The sequence below is a fragment of the Carlito syrichta genome, unplaced genomic scaffold (genome assembly GCF_000164805.1).
Source record: "Carlito syrichta isolate Samal-C Ts95f unplaced genomic scaffold, Tarsius_syrichta-2.0.1 Scaffold310671, whole genome shotgun sequence".
Taxonomy (NCBI): Eukaryota; Metazoa; Chordata; class Mammalia; order Primates; family Tarsiidae; genus Carlito; species Carlito syrichta.
The window spans coordinates 611,702-627,906 of record NW_007254767.1 but is presented as its reverse complement, the minus strand read 5'-3'; the positions used below and the strand labels follow the sequence as shown (position 1 = coordinate 627,906).

Here is a 16,205-nt window from a genome sequence, read left to right as displayed (position 1 = left end):
TTTAAAGGGCAACATTTGGGTTATCATCAGTATTTCCTTGATATATTATTTTAAATTCCTGCCATGACTATGCTTTATCTGCTTTCTGGACTTTTCAGGGCAATAGAAAAGTATTATGTGCCAGCATCTCCAAGTTGCAGAGAAAAGTTTGATATCGTATTAATTTAAAAATTATCATTCCTGACCAGGTACGGTGGCTCAAACCTGTAATCCCAGCACTGTGGGAAGCCGAGGTGAGAGGATTGCCTGAGCTCAGAAGTTCAAGACCAACCCGAGCAACATGGTGAGACATTGTCTCTAAAATAAATTAACAAAATTAGCAGGGTGTGGTGGTGTGTGCCTGTCGTTCCAGCCACTTGGAAGGCTGAGTCGGAAAGATCACATGAGCCCAGCAGGTCGAGGCTGTGGTGGCCCTGAGTGTGTCACTGTACTCCAGTCTGGGCAACAGATTGAGACTCCGACTCAAAAAAAAAAAACACCAAAAAACATTCTGATCCCCTCATCTAAATATAACTATTACACATATTAAATTTGTTGTCTAATATTCCAATCTAACTAGAATAATTTTTTAATTTAGTAAGTTACAGTTAAGGATGTTATTGATGTATTAGAGAGATTAGATTAAATGTTTAATCAGCACTTTACAAACAAATATGTAGTTTTTAAAAAATCAATATTTTAGTTTTTAATTTTAATTTTTAAAAATTTACTTTATTTTAAAGATGTGGGGTACAATACAGGATTAGGTATACAAGTGACCATCGTACATGTAGTTTGGGCCTATCTTTGGTCCCCACTTTGCCTGATTAAAGAACAATATTTTTAAGATCAAATCAATGAAGAAAAACTTCATACTTTATAAACAGTATTTGGGGCCTAAAGTTCATGAATTTGACTATACTCTAAAAATATAGCAAGTATTAAATCTATCTAAAGAAAGGTATTCTTAGTATGATGGACTTCTCTCAAATATTATTTAAATTGAAACATCTCATTTTCTTATCCATTTAGAAATGATTCCAAATTTTTATCCCCTCTTTGTCTATTTTACTCACTCAAAAATGTGCCTGATCTCATATTACTGGAAAGGACTCTTCATAAATTGGAGAAAGCTGTGTTTTTGCTCAATACTGTAAATTTGCAAATGTAAACTAAACCAACAAATAAACATATACACCAGTATTCACTTAAACACACCAATTAGACAAATTAAAGATAGTTCCTGAGCTGTATTTTGTTGGGGATATAATGTGTGTATATTTAGTTAATGCAGCTTACTCGGTGAGTCTGTTATAAATATTTACTAAAGCAGGTGACAACTGAGAAAATTAGTGCTGCAAGAATATAATTGTCTTAAGAATATAAAACAGATAAAAGTTCTGAAAGGAAAATTAATGTCTGTTGAGGGCCTTATAGAAATGACTTTAAAATGAATCTAGAAAGAAAATAAAACATATCTGGTCTCCAGGGCACAAAATTTAATTCGATTTCTATCTATAATATTTTTAAAAACCTTCTGAAATATTTGTAATTTTCTTTAATTTCATTAAAAAATACCTAGGGATCTCCCAGTCCAGAGTAAATTTGGAGGCCAGAATACCAAAACCTTTTCAGGAAAAATTTTGCTTTCAGACTTCCCCCAGGATGTTGTAAAATCTGTTGAGAATAAACTTGCAGAATTATAGAGATGTTCTTTGAAACTTTCACTTGGTCTGACAGTCTGCTTTTTGATGTTTTTCCCCCCATTACTAAATAAAATGTAAAACAGCCTGCCAATCAATCAACCAACCATACCAAAAAGATTGGATGGCAGAAATGTATAATTTGTGAAATTGTGACTGCCTATAGTAATTGTTTCACAAAACATGATATGAAGAATGAATGAATGGTGATTCTAAGCACATAAAAGAATTACAGTCTCTTATTTTCTCTGGTTGATAGTATATGACCTAAACTTTTTGTCTATAACTGTTTTGTTTTTCTTTAGCAAAAACTACCCTTACAGCCAGCTGGGAAACTCAACTCAATTCAATGTGTTTGACTGTTGTGGACTGAATTGTTTTTCTCTCAAATTCATATGTTGAATTCCTAACCCCTCAGAATGTGATTGTATTTGAAGATAGGAACTTTAAGGTAAGTGAAGAAGTAAAGAAAGTTAAATAAGGCTTTTACAGTGGGGCCCAAATTCAATCTGACTGGTGGCCTCTTAAGAAGAGAAAGTTACAATGTACAGAGACATAGGAGAGGCATATGCACAAAAAAATGACCATGTAAGGACACAAGGAGAGGCTGGCCATTTGCAAGTCACAGCAAGAGATCTCTGGAGAAACAGAACCTGCTAATACTTTGATTTTGGACTTCCCGCCCCCAGGACTTCCAGAAAATACTCATCTGTATTTGTTATGGCTGCCCTAGAAAGTCACTACAGTGATAATGAAGGAAGTACTAAATCTTTAAAGAAAAATTATGATGTCATTTAAATCTCTTATAAGGGTACACACGCTGACATTTGAACTACAGACCCTTGTATATCTTGGTGTTCAACTTATCTCGCTTTCTATTGCTGTTATCTCTCATTTAACGCATGTACCTGTCTGAGTTCTCATTTATCTGGCTCCTTTTATCCCTCCCACCTAGCCTGTTTGCTGTTCCTTTCATTCACCTCCCAGTGTGTGTCGTAGAAAAACATGTCAAAACTGGATTATGTTTTCTCTCTGCTGTCTAAAAAGTTATGATAAAAAACACATAACAAAACTTTATCAACCTTACCATTGTTAGTGTACAGTTCAGTAGTGTTAAGTATATCCACACTGTGGTGTGAAGCATCTCAAGAACTTTCCCATATTGCAAAGCTGAAAGTTTACACACACTAAACAATAACTCTCCTTTTTCTTTTTCCCAAGTCCTTGGCAAACATCATTCTGGTTTTTGTTTCTATGAGTTTGACTACTTTAGACTCTTCATGTAAGCAAGTTCACACACTATTTGTCTCTTTGTGACTGGCTTATTTCACTTAGCTTAATGTCCTCAAGGTTCATCTATGTTGTAGTTTTGTGATAGGGTTTTCCACCTTTTTAAGACTGAATAATATTCTATTGTATGCAAACACCATGTTTTCTTTATTTAACCACTTGTCTGTTGATAACATTTGGGTTGTTTCTACCTCTTGGGTATTGTGACTGTTGCGACTCCGAACATAGGTGTGCAAATACCTCTCTGAGACCCTGCCTTCAGGTGTTTTAAATATTTACCCAGAAGCGGATTTGCTAGATCTTACAGTAGTTCTACTTTTTATATTTTGAGAAATTGCCATAGTTTTCCATAGCTGCTGCATCAACTTACATTTCCATCAATAACACATAAGAGTTCCATTTTCTCCACATCCTAGCCAATACCTGTTATTTTGATGGCAGTCATTCTAATGAGTATACCTTGTTGTAGTTTGGATTTGCATTGAACTAATGTTAGTGATATAGAACATCTTTTCATATACTTATTGGCCATTTTTATACTATCCTTGGCAACTTTGGAGACGTATTAAAGTTCTTTGTTTATTTTAAAATCAGGTATTTGGGTTTTTGTTGTTATTTTGTTGTTTTTATATGATCTGGATATTAACTTTTTATCAGATGTATGAATGACAAGTATTTTCTCCCATGCTCTAGGTTGCCTTTTCCCTCTGTTGATGGTACCCTTTGATGAACAGAAGTTGTTAAGTGTGCCTATTTTTGCTTTTGGTGTCTGTGCTTTTGGTGTCATTTCTAAGAAATTCATGCCAGATTCAATCTCATGAAGATTTTTCACTATTTTTTTCCCTGGGTGTTTTACAATTTTAGGTCTTACTTTTAGATCTTTACTACATTTTGACTTAATGTTTGTATATGGCAATGTAAAGCTCTCACTTCATTCTTTTGCATATGGATATCCACTCTTCCCAACACCGTTTGTTGAATAGACTGTCTTTTCTCTATCAAGTGGTCTTGGCATTTCTGTGGTAGATCATCTGACCCTATATGTAAATGTTTATTTCTGGCTTTCTATTCCAACCCATTGTTGTACATGTCTGCAATGTTTTGATTACTGTAGGTTTGAAATATGTTGGAAATTAAAAAGTATTGTACCTCAAACTTTGTTCTCTCTTGAGATTAATTTGGACATTCAGGGTCTTTTGTGGTTCCTTCTGAAGTTTAGAATTGTTTTTTCTATTTCTATAAAAAATGTCATTGCGATTTTAATAGAAATTGCATAAAATCTTTAGATCCCTTTGGATCTAAAGATTATTGAGTCTTTCAAATCATGAACATGCAATGTCTTTCCATTTGTGTTTGTCTTCTTTAATTCCTCTGCTGGAAAATTACATACCGTGAATTTTATTGTCATTGTTGTTAACTTCTAATTGTCCTATGAATCACAGAGGGTAAAGCATTTACCTCCCTTGGAGGGAGAATAATGGGATCTGGGTATGGAAAGAGGAATAATAGTATTATTGAACTTTATAAAAGTTATTCAATTAATTGTAAAACCATTAAGAAATTTACAAATTCAGCATCTTCTCTCTTAGACATTATTGTCTAGTTTTTTGTTTGTTTGTTTTGGAAGAGATGGAGTCTCACCGTGTTGTACAGGCTGGTCTTGAACCTCTGGCCTCAGTGATCCTTTCACCTTGACTTCCCAAAGTACTGGGATAACTGGGATGAACCACCTTCCACCTGGCCCTTAGTGTCTAGTTTAAAGCTATTCATGAATAATATTGTAGACACTTGATTTAGAATTGTAGCCATCAGTTTTTCTTGTATCAACAAAGAACCCCTAAATTTCTGAGATCTACGATAATAAATATGAATCCCTTGCTCATGTTACAAGAGGACTGTGGGTTGACGTAGCTTTGCTGTAGCTTTGTTGGTCTCAGCTGTGCTTCATGTGTCTTCTAATTCCTGGACCTTGGTTGATAAGTGCCCACTAGTTGGGGCGTGCTGTTTCCATGGTGAAGAGAGGTCAAGGGGGACAGGAATCAACCACAAAAGCACATTAGACACTCACATCCCATTGAGCTAAGCAGGTCACAAAGCCCAGCTCAAATCAGTGGGGCAGGGAAGTAAATTCTGCCTCCAGGAAGCACAGTAAGGGTTGGGCAGAAATGAATAATCATGAACAATAATTCCGTCTACTATTCTGTCTTGGAAATACAGGGGACCCTTTCCGTACAATCCCATAGTAAGCTCAACATGACATTTCACACTAGAAATAAATCTTTTCTAAGTTGGAGAATTTTAGAATTTATATTTGGTGATCTCAAAGCAAAAAGATTAAAGATTCTATTAAATCTATTAAATTAAGCAAAATAATCTATTATGTAATAGGATAGTATATTTTAAGGTCCCAAAATAGAAATGTTGGAGTGGGACTTGGGACCCCAATATCCCAATATCCCAATATCCTGCCTGCTGACTACTTTCTTTCTGTCTCCTGGCTCCCCATGCCTTACTATGTTTTCCAAGTAATTCCTAAGAGGATTCTGCAGAGCATCATTCAAAAATCACCAGGACAGCATTTCTCAATGCAGTTTCCACAGATGTTAAGGGGTGTTAAGTTACAAAAAAAATGTAAAACTTTTTGTGTGGGTTGGACAAAGTCAAGCAGAACTTCTGGACTTCTCAGAAACTGTACTGTGTTCGTATTCCTTGTGAACCTTGAAGAAGGAGATGCAGGTCTCAGAATTGTCTCAGTTTTAAAAGAACTATTTTAGTGCTTTAAAACACATCTTCAGAAAGGCTGATTAGACAACTTATCATTTATTTTAAAAATTATATCTAAGGCAGAGACTCAAGATAGAATAATTGGCTAAGTTTTTCTCATCTAGTTAGTTCCAAAGATCAGATTAAAACTCGGGTTTCCATTCCCCTTCCCGAAAGCTTTGGTCATATTGGTGAGTTTGTTCCTATGACCTGGGCATATTTTGGCAAGAATGCAGTGGCTCATGGGGTATTTTAACTTTTGAGAACAATAGGCCTGGTCATGTCTCTGTTAGGATCTAATATGAAAGAAATTGAGTGACCATGAGTAACTGGTTTCACAAAGTGAATAAAGAATTGTATAATCTTATCTGAAGCAACTATTGAAATAAACAGTAATATTAGCAAATACTCAGGGATTTTTTTTTCCTCTAAAAATTGTAAGATTTCATTCATGAAGAAAATAATGGGTGTTGAAAACTAATTCTCCATAGTACATAAATTCTGCTTTTTCTTTTTCTTTTCTTTTGTTACCAATTAAATGACTATTGCAAATCTATATAATTTATGTCCTAGGTTACTGTTGAAAAGTTCTCTAAGAGTGATGATATATCCTTATGGGACAAATTCTTACCGAGAGTTTCATAGCTTCTACACAGTCAGAGAAGTAACTACTAATTAAAATATTCATCATCAGGCAACCTCCTCGGGTCCCCTCCCACTGTGAATGCTTTTCTGTCATCTTAATAAATCTTGTTTTCAAAAAAACATATATTCATCAATCTTGCATGTCTAAGGAAAATCCATGGTATCCGTTAGTGGTCAGAGATAGAATGGAGACGAACCTTCCTCTTATATAATTACTTGTGATATGAAAATCCAAAATTTCAAGTGGATTAAGATCTAAAAGAATGTTTTAGTAGAAAGGAATTGGCAGTCGCAGGACACTGCTGGGCAGTGGGGGGAGGGGGGTGGTGTTTGGGACACATAACATCAATAAGGGTACCTGATCCTAAACCAGGTGAAGTGAGGACCAATGGGGGGCCCAAACTTCACCTGTGTGTTGACCACTTATGTACCTAATCCTGAACTGTACACCACATCTTTAAAAAAATCAACACTGAATAAGTAGGAAAAAAATAACCAAAAATGTATTAGTAAATGGAAAATATTCAAAAGTAAGAATGGCCATCATTAATAAAACAAACAACAACAGATTCTGGCTAGAATGTGGAGAAAAAGGAATGCTTCTACACTGCTGCTGGGAATGCAAACTAGTGCAACCTCTTTGGAAAACAATGTGGTGATTTTTGAACAATCTAGAAATTGACCTTCCATAAGATCCAACAATTTCCCTATTGGGAATATACCCGGAGGAACTCAAAACATTCTACAAAAAAGATACCTGCACACTCATGTTTACAGCAGCACTATTTCACAATAGCAAACATATGGAACCAACCATGATGCCCATCAAAACTGGACTGGATTAAAAAAATGTAGTACATATGCATGATGGAATATTATGCAGCCATAAAGAAGGACAAACATATGGTCTCTGCAGCAACTTGAATGACTTTAGAGTCTATCATACTCAATGATCTATCACAGAAACAAAGAACAGAGTGCAATATGTTCTCACCCATAAGCCGACCTTGAACAATTATCATAATACTATAGGAAAGGGATTGGCAGTAATGGGAAACTGCTGCGGAAGAAGAGGGACATCTCGTTAGCAAGGGTACCTGCATAATGAACATTTGTATACCTAACCCTGAATTGTAACCCACACCTTTAAAACTAAAAATTTTTTAAAAAAAGAATAAGGGTGAACACTTGGAGAAAGTTGTTTTATGTTTGAAAATAACTGTGAAATTCAAAAAAAGTGAGAAAAGAACAGCAAAATGGGTCAAGGGAAAGATAAGTGCTTTTAAATATAACTTGGATTGTTTCATAAATATTGATTAAATGCAACTTCAGATTATTCATTGTTTTTGAGGAGTAAAAGCATCCAATTATTATTCTTTACTTAGAGCTGAAAGAGGCAAGTGCAGTGTTTAGAGTTTTATGAGTACTTGCCTTAGGCATCAGTGTTTGAAATTGCAAAAGAGCAAATATAAAACTTTCCAGGTGTGCGTAAATGAAGACCATATGTGAGATAAAGCTATGATTAGAATACAGATTAAAGGATGACACTGAGTTTTAATGTCTACAGTAAAGATGAAATTTTGGTTTTGGCAAATACAATAATTTCTAATTTTGTTAGCTTTTGACCACCTTTTGTATATTCCTATTGTATATTTATTTAAAATAAGTAATATTCTTGGAAATGTCTTACCAACTAATTTTCGATTTTGTGAAAGTACTCTAAACTTTCCTTTTAGGAGTTTGAGTGTCTCTGTATTTCCCTGAACTTGATTTTTTTTTTCTTTCAAACTAAAAACAAAAACAATGGAACCATTTTTAATTGATGTGTAATACACAAAGAGAAATTTTGTACAAATCATGAGTGCACACTCAGGAAATTTTTGCAAATTGAACACATCACATAACCAGTACCTCAGAGGACATCTTTGTACTCCCTGTTAGACACTTGCAAACTTTTGTATACAAAAGTAAAATTTGTATATCCAACAACTTTCCATTGGGTCACCTTAAAGTTTAGAATTTTATCCTATTTTAGTAATTGACTACATTTTATTTTATTTTATATATATTTTTTATTTTAAAGATGTGGATTACAATTCAGGATTAGATATACAGATGTTCATTATGAAGGTACCCTTGTTGATGAAGTGTGCCCCCCTCCACCAGGTAGTTTCTTACTACTGTCAATCCCTTTCTTGTAGTATTATGATAATTGTTCAAGGTCCACTTCTGAGTGAGAATATGTGGTACTCAGTTCTTTGTTCTGTGATAGATCACTCAGTATCATAGACTCTTAAGTCCATCTAAGTTCCTGCAAAGTTCATAATTTTGTCCTTATTTATGGCTGTGTAATATTCCATTGTGTATATGTACTACATTTTTAAAATTCAGAATTGACTACATTTTAAATTGGACTGTGTAGTATACCAGAAGAAGCTTTTCTGCTTCTTTTGTAAATTATTTTGCTATTTTCTCCAGAGTCAAGTGCAGGCAGCCAAGTGCAGAAATTTTTAAAAATCAACTTGGAAGCCTCCCATCTTGAATATAAGTGCCTATTTGAGTTTGCCTGTTCACCCAGATTTCAGATTGCATAAAGAGAAAGTAAGATTAAACATTCTTGTTAAAGAAATATATGTGTATAAAAGCAGATACATTTAGAAGAAGAATCTGGACGCTTTTCTCTTTCTGCTCTGGTCTTTAATTTTTTTTTTTTCCAGTTCAAACTCATTTCCCTTTTATTAAAGTCCAAATTACCATTACATAGCTTGGTACTCAATAAAGGAAAACTTGTTCAAATAAGGTAATATATTATCATTTGTATTTCCAGGTAACTGTTTACAATCAAGTAGCAATACCAATAAATCCTTGGGAAGCACATCCATGGGGTTTACACTTTGTCAAGGCCCAGTTCTTCTGGAGTGGAGATTCCCAATTCATTTAAAGTTGGTCTAAGTTCCTGGATGACATAGGGGTAGATTTCCTTATGAGGTCCTGCTTTGTCCTTAACAACCTCTAGGACGTGAACTGCACTAGCAAAATCATTTAACCGTCTGCATGCCCTCAAAGCAGCATCAATGATTTTTGGTTCTGGAACCAGATCATAGCCAACAAGTGTGTTCATCCCTTTATGCAATTCCCAGGCATCTATATCTGGTTTGTTGAAGTATAAGTGAGCATCAAACTCCTTAGCTGTCTCATGTGACCCATGAGAATAGCAGCGAACTGAATGGATAGCGGCGGCAGGGCCGGGGCCGGGGCAACTGTCTGGTCTCTAATTTTGAGTGTGTGTGTGTGTGTGTGTGTGTGTGTGTGTGTGTGTGTGTGTGTATGTGTGTGTGTGAAATATTAACTAGTATCCTATATGAGAAGAGAGGTAATTAAGAATCTAGCAATGATGTGTGATATTTCATAGTAAAAGCAATTTTTTGTTTGTTGGAATTTCACTCTGTCACTCAGGCTGGAGGGCAATGGCATACTCTCGACCACCCCAACCTCGACCTGCTGGACTTAGGCGATCCTTCTGCCTCAGTGTTCCAAGTAGCTGGAACTACAGACACATGCTACCATGCCCAGCTAATTTTTTTTTAAATTTTTATTGTAGAGATGAGGTCTCACCAAGTTGCCCAGACTGGTCCAAACCCGCAGGCTCAGGCAATCCTCTCACCTCGGCCTCCCAAAGTGCTACAATTACAGGCATGAGCCACTGTGCCCGGCCATAAAAGGAATTTTTAAGAAAATAGGCTTCAGTTGTTTGCCATTTCCCATTGTCCAATAATTCCTCTATAGTAATGTATCTGTGTATATTACTACACATATAATGTGCACAAATGCAATACTGTATGTATGTATTATATATAATAAAGTTTAAGATTGTATTGCAAAATATTTAAAAAGAGTTGCTAATGTTTTCCTGTTGCATCTTTGTGTAATACTTTAATATAACTTCCTTAAAAAGGCTATTTTAAAATCTCTTTGTTGAAAGTAGCTGGCTACTTGATCTTATTGGTCTTTCTCAGACCAAATACCCTATTTTGTTCCTATTTAGTAATTATTACAAAGTAAAAGAAAAGATTTGGATTTATTGCTTAATGTCAAGCTTTCCCAGTGAACTCAAGCTCAATCAGTTGTTTTCTTGGTAGGCACATTTGTAGTGCTGAAACTACGCTAATCTCATGGTGCAGATTCAATATTTGTTCTATGAATGAATACTTGAACAGTGCGATTTCATTCTTTAAAAAAAGGGAGGGGACACTGCAGCAGTTGAGCCTAGGCACAATTATTACACATGCTTAGTTTTCTGAATTCCCAATGAGCTTGCTTCCTATCCTTTCCCCCTGCTCCTTCTCATCCTGTATCCTCTTTCCGGCTTCCTTTTGCGTAGCAAGAGCTATCTGCCCACGTTAGAACTAGGTTTCTCACTCATCCTCTAAGTCTGAGCTTAGAACCCTCTTACTTCCTTCTCTCCAGCTCTGCTCTTAGACCCCTTTAGAGAAACAGGCCTGGCCTCTTCTCTGGATCGGAGCTTCTCATCAGTCATGTGGAGATGAAGGATGGCAGATGTGCTAGTGGTGATAGCCTCCTCCATGAGTAGTTTCATCAATGTTGCCAGGATGAAAATACCACCATCTTCTTTGTGAACCAAGATGCAAGAAAGTTGAGATGCACTGTACTTGACAGCTTTAGTAAGCTTTCAAAACCCTCGGAGGATAAACATTTGTGTTCTTCTTCATAGCCCTGGACTCCCAGACTGCAGCCTACTTTTATGCTCTAATAAGGTGGCTGGGGTGCTATTCCTTGCTGATGGACTTCTTTAAAACTTGCTATCAGCCCTTGACCTAAAGCTTGACCATTGCCAACAGTGGATTTCCCACAAATGCTCAGCTTGTCTTATGGAACACTAGTGGATTGGGATCAGATTCCCAGATGTAAGTATCTTACAAACCATAGCTCCATACTTTCTTGGTTGCCATATTAGTCTTCTCTTTTTCTTTTTGGGTCAGCATCTTACTCTGTTGCCCACACTGGAGTGCAGTGGCATGATCATGGCTCACTGCTGCCTCAGTCTTCTGGGCTCATGCGATCCTTCTGTTTCAGCCTCCCGAGTAGCTGAGACTACAGGCACACGCCAAGTCCAGCTTTTTTATTTTAAAATCTCGCTATGCTGCCCAGGCTGATTTTAAACTCCTGGACTTAAACAATCCTTCCACCTTGGCCTGCCAAAGTACTGGGATTACTGGCCTGCATTATCATGCCCTTCCAGTCATTCTCTCTTTGTTTTCACAGCTTGGTCTCTCTTCCCTTAAGTAGTACCAGTTCCAAATTTTGGATTCCCATGCCTGCCCTTTAGGCAGCAGGGCAAAGACTTGACACTTCATGTGTTCTTCACCTCTACACCCTGTTTAAGACTTATAATAGAAAAACACTCTATACTCATTGACACTAAAGTACAACGAATTAACTCAGTTTCAAAGATGACTATTTTCATTGGTACCTGCCTTTTGAAATGGGTCATAGTTTTAAACCATCAAAATGGAGCTCTGATAGTGGAAATACAGGGCTCTGCTTGTAAATGGGGAGTTGCTTTCTGGGCAAATGACTTTCCAGTCATTTCTGACATGCTTTGTGAGGTGCACAGCCTCCACAGGCTTTGGTGGTCTGTGGTTATGTCATGCCTTTGATCTATTTTTTTTCAGTGCTGTGAGACACTAAAAGAGCCTTAGTTTTCAGATCCCTTTAAGAGAGGAGCTATATTGGCCTAGCATTACTGATTTGTATGTAAAAGCAAATCTTTCAGAAGATGGCAATAAAGATGAAGTAAATATGTTTGAGGCAGCAGAAGCAAGACTTGAGACAAGGCATCAGGTTTCACAGATTCAGGCAGGACATCTGCCATGTTCAACGAATTACAGAGTAGTTATTTAAAAGAGACACTGCATTTAAATTACTTCATTTATTCATGAGGATATTACCCAATTATAATTTTAAATAATTGCTTTCAATAAACTAGTTGGATATGTATGTTTCTAGTTTTCTTAGAGTGATCCTAGGGTGTGCTTCCTCTGCTGTTTTGATGCCTGGGGCAAGTTTCACAGAAGGCAGACTAACCAGTTTTTGTGAAAAAAAAAAAAAACAAAAAAAAAACAAACAACCCCCTCCCCCCCAAAAAAACACACATACTATCTCTTGCTACTGAGACTAGAGTTAGAGGCTTATGGGAGCTGATAAAGTAAATAATCCCAGGAGAAAAATATTGTACACTATGTCAAGTAAAAACAAAGTATTTTGTAATAGGGAAATTTAATAATGTTACTAAAATAATGTTAACAGTTCATCAAAGGAAATATGGTAGACAATGTTGACAATTTTTTCCAACACCCATTCCCCTTACCCTCTCTCTTGGGCGTATTCACTATAGAAGCTGCGAAAGTGAGATAAATACTAGTTTTTCTAGCTTCTCTTAGCTAAGGATGTGATATATTTTCAGTTAATGAAACCTATCTTATGATCGTCAGTTTACAAAAAAGAAGGCCAAGAGACAAACACAGATGCAACCCCGAGAGTGCTGCGTCACTGAGCCTACGTGTGCAACCACATAGCTCCATCCTTCTTATTATATGTGTTTAAGATGTTGTCACTCAGGAATTCTGATACTTGCAGCTAAAGCATGCTTGAGTACTATTAGGTGTTGCAAAAGTTATATGCAGTATCTTGAATTTCATCCTTACAACATTGTGAGCTAAGTATTATGTTATCAATGAGGTAAAAAAGACTGGGAAAGATAAAGTATTTACTCTTTTGGGATCTTTCCCATATTAGAGCTGAAATTCAAAAGCAAGCTGTTAGGTTCCAGCACATAATGCTAATGATATGAATATTCTTGTGGAATTCACACAAATGTAAGCCTGTTTTGGAACCTAAAAACAGTAGAATATCATTCATTGTGGTATCCCTTCCTAAATGGCCACCTGGCAAAATTGTCCACATTTATGATATTTATACTTTCAAAAACAAGATATAAAGCCTCTCAGTCTGCAGAACAATGAGCAACAGAAGCGTGACAATCTGGATTAGGAATATATTTTATGAGTAAGAAAACAAATAATTGGAATGAGTTTACTCAAAATTACAGGTACTTTTGGAAAAAAGAATTGGTCAGGGCATCTTAAATAGTTTGGTAAACAGAGATTTTTATCTTATTTTATTTCTGTTGTTAGCTCCTATACTTCTCAGTGATACAGATTTGAAGACCAGAAAGAAAATATGGGCATTTGAGAATGCAACACTTGTGTTTCATTCTGCTTGGTAAATTCCCTTAATTTCTGCTCCATGCAAATGGCCATCTAATTAATATTAAAGATAACTGCTCTCTTCACGGGAGATACAGACACAGGGATGAAATCGAGGGTCTGACACTTCTTGGAGTCTGTAAAGGTTTTCTGCTGTAGACAAAAACCAGAAAACTTCCTCTGTGTCTAGTAGTTGCTAACATGTTTTCACATACTCCATCCCAAGGAGCTTTAGTTTTTATTTTTTAGTTGCCATTTCTTTCTAAAACTTTGACTTGGGGAATAATATCACAGTATAAAGATGTGAGTTGGTTGGATGAGTTAGGCAGGGAAGGTGTAGGTTAGGTTGCTGGGAGGTGGGCTATAGGAACAGTTTATCCAATACAGTATATTTTATTATGACACTAAAAAGAATTGTTGGTAACCGTGTCAGCACACAATACATTTCAAAGAACTTTTTTTGAATTAAAACTTGGCCTAATTATTTTAAAAAATAAAGCTAAGAGTGAACTAAGTCTTTTTATGTACTTTGTTAAATTTCTTCTCTTTCCTACATTATTCATGAAAATATGATGCAGAAATGAGGTAGCAGCACCATTTGGTTTGGTTTAGAAATTTTGCTGTCTTGCTTTAGTTACAATTCCTTATCTATGGGATGAACATTATAATTAAATTCCTTGTCAAGTTTCTTTAAGTTGCTATCTGTATTTGTAACTTTGCTATATATACTTTTCTTCAAACCAAAATGTTTTCAATAAAGATAGATAGATAGAAAGATAGGTATGGTAAGTCAGCAGAAAACTTTTTTCTATATTGACACAGCTGTACTAAACGGTTATAAATACATTTGCATAATTCCCAACTAGTAGTTTTTAAAAAGTGATCTCTAAATGAAAAATAAAAAAAGGAACCCCTAAGTAATTATTTAAATTGAGTCAGAGAAAGATAAGGAAAAAATTTTTTATTGAATTTAAACAAATGACTGAAATACACACAAAATTTTGGGGGGAGGGGAATAAGACATCTATTAAAAAATTACCTTTTAAATTTGAAATGGTAGAAAAGTGTGTGTGTGTGTATGTATATATATATATTACATATATATAATTTTAAATTGCAATAGCAGCTGTAATAAAAATTCCTTAGGGAGCTGGGTTGGGCACATATTCTTTATTTTTTTATCTTGGAAATATTTGAAAGCTCATTGTTCATAAAGCCTATAAAATTAATGTGACTTATATACTGTATAATAATAGTTGTGCTGCAGTCAGTAGCTAGAGACTCTTTAAAAATTAATATTTAAGAGATTTTCTTGTAGATATAAAGAAATTTGATATTTTAGTGACTGAAATTCTGAAGGTTAAATAGAAATGAAAACTGTTACCTAGGTAAAGAAATAGAAAAGTTGAGATTTGCATCCAGGTAAATAAATAAGAAAGCTGAGGTTTTTAATATCTGGCCCTTACCAGGCTATGCACATCTCAGTACTATTGTAGTTAGGATAAACTTTATTCTAGTGTTATGTTTGATTAGAATGCTCTAATTTCATTAGCAGCATTAATTAAATATAATATTGGTCCTCTTTCCTGAAAGCTGCTGGAATTTCCTGTTCCACAAGTCTTCTATTCAGGGCAGTGGCTGTGATGTCTGCATTTTGTACAGTTATCTGGGATCAGCCTTAACATTAGTACTTTGATCTCTTGGGATATTTTCCAAGGTTTACTGAATTATTGTTATAGCCATAGAAAAAATATTGTGGGTTTTCAAGTAGATTGCTTGTAGCAGTTCCCTTATTGACTAATTATTAATCCCAGTTATGCCATGTTGGTGAGTTCATTGTACACTGTCATGGCATAAAGGTTAACTTTTAGGTTAAGTCCTAAGAAGGCTTCAGGAGAAGGAAGGCTTTTTTTCTTCAAATGCTGTACTGAACTTTTGAAGAAAAAAATTGCTCTTTGTGGTTCTTTAGCTTTTGTTACTGGCAGATCTTCATTTTGTTTGTTTTATTTTAAAGATGTGGGGTACAATTCAGGCACAATTTAGGTGTACAAGTGGTCATCATAAACGGCAATAGATGATTTACATTTATAAATCTGTGAAATCAGAATCCTACAGATTCTAAATACATTTGAATTCATTCAGTGAGGCTTCAGGAGGCAAAGAGCCTTTCCACTTTTCTTCCATGATCATCATTCAGTAAAATAATTCATCAAATATGAATTCTTCTTTTATTTGTGCAATTCCTAGTTAACCCACTTTCAACAGGTAGTTAAGGTATGTGACCTTAGTTCAGAAATTTATTTTTTCTATGTGGATAGCAGAAGACATTTCATTCTATTTAATTAGTTACATGTCTATGTTGGTATCTGGTGCCTTCTGGGAAATAAAATGGCCATTTATAACTTTTGATTGTCCCTTAAAGAAAATGAAAGGTCCAGATTATTTGTTAAGACTGCTGATTGAAAGCTGATGTGGTTGAATAATTGGTGGAATTTGAATATGGACTGTGGATTAGGTAACAGGCTCAATGTCAAATTTC

At 35.4% G+C, this 16,205-nt stretch overlaps 1 protein-coding gene across 1 annotated transcript; it reads right to left on the bottom strand.

Moving 5' to 3' along the window:
- Window positions 1-9,081: 9,081 nt before the first annotated feature.
- On the bottom strand, window positions 9,082-10,965 carry LOC103270898 (cytochrome c oxidase subunit 5A, mitochondrial-like). Its single transcript, XM_008068401.2, has 2 exons — window positions 10,834-10,965; window positions 9,082-9,651 (listed from the first exon to the last, which is right to left on the bottom strand). The coding sequence occupies exons 1-2, from the start codon at window positions 10,963-10,965 to the stop codon at window positions 9,268-9,270; spliced, it is 516 nt and encodes a 171-aa protein (XP_008066592.1). The 3' UTR covers window positions 9,082-9,267.
- Window positions 10,966-16,205: the final 5,240 nt, after the last annotated feature.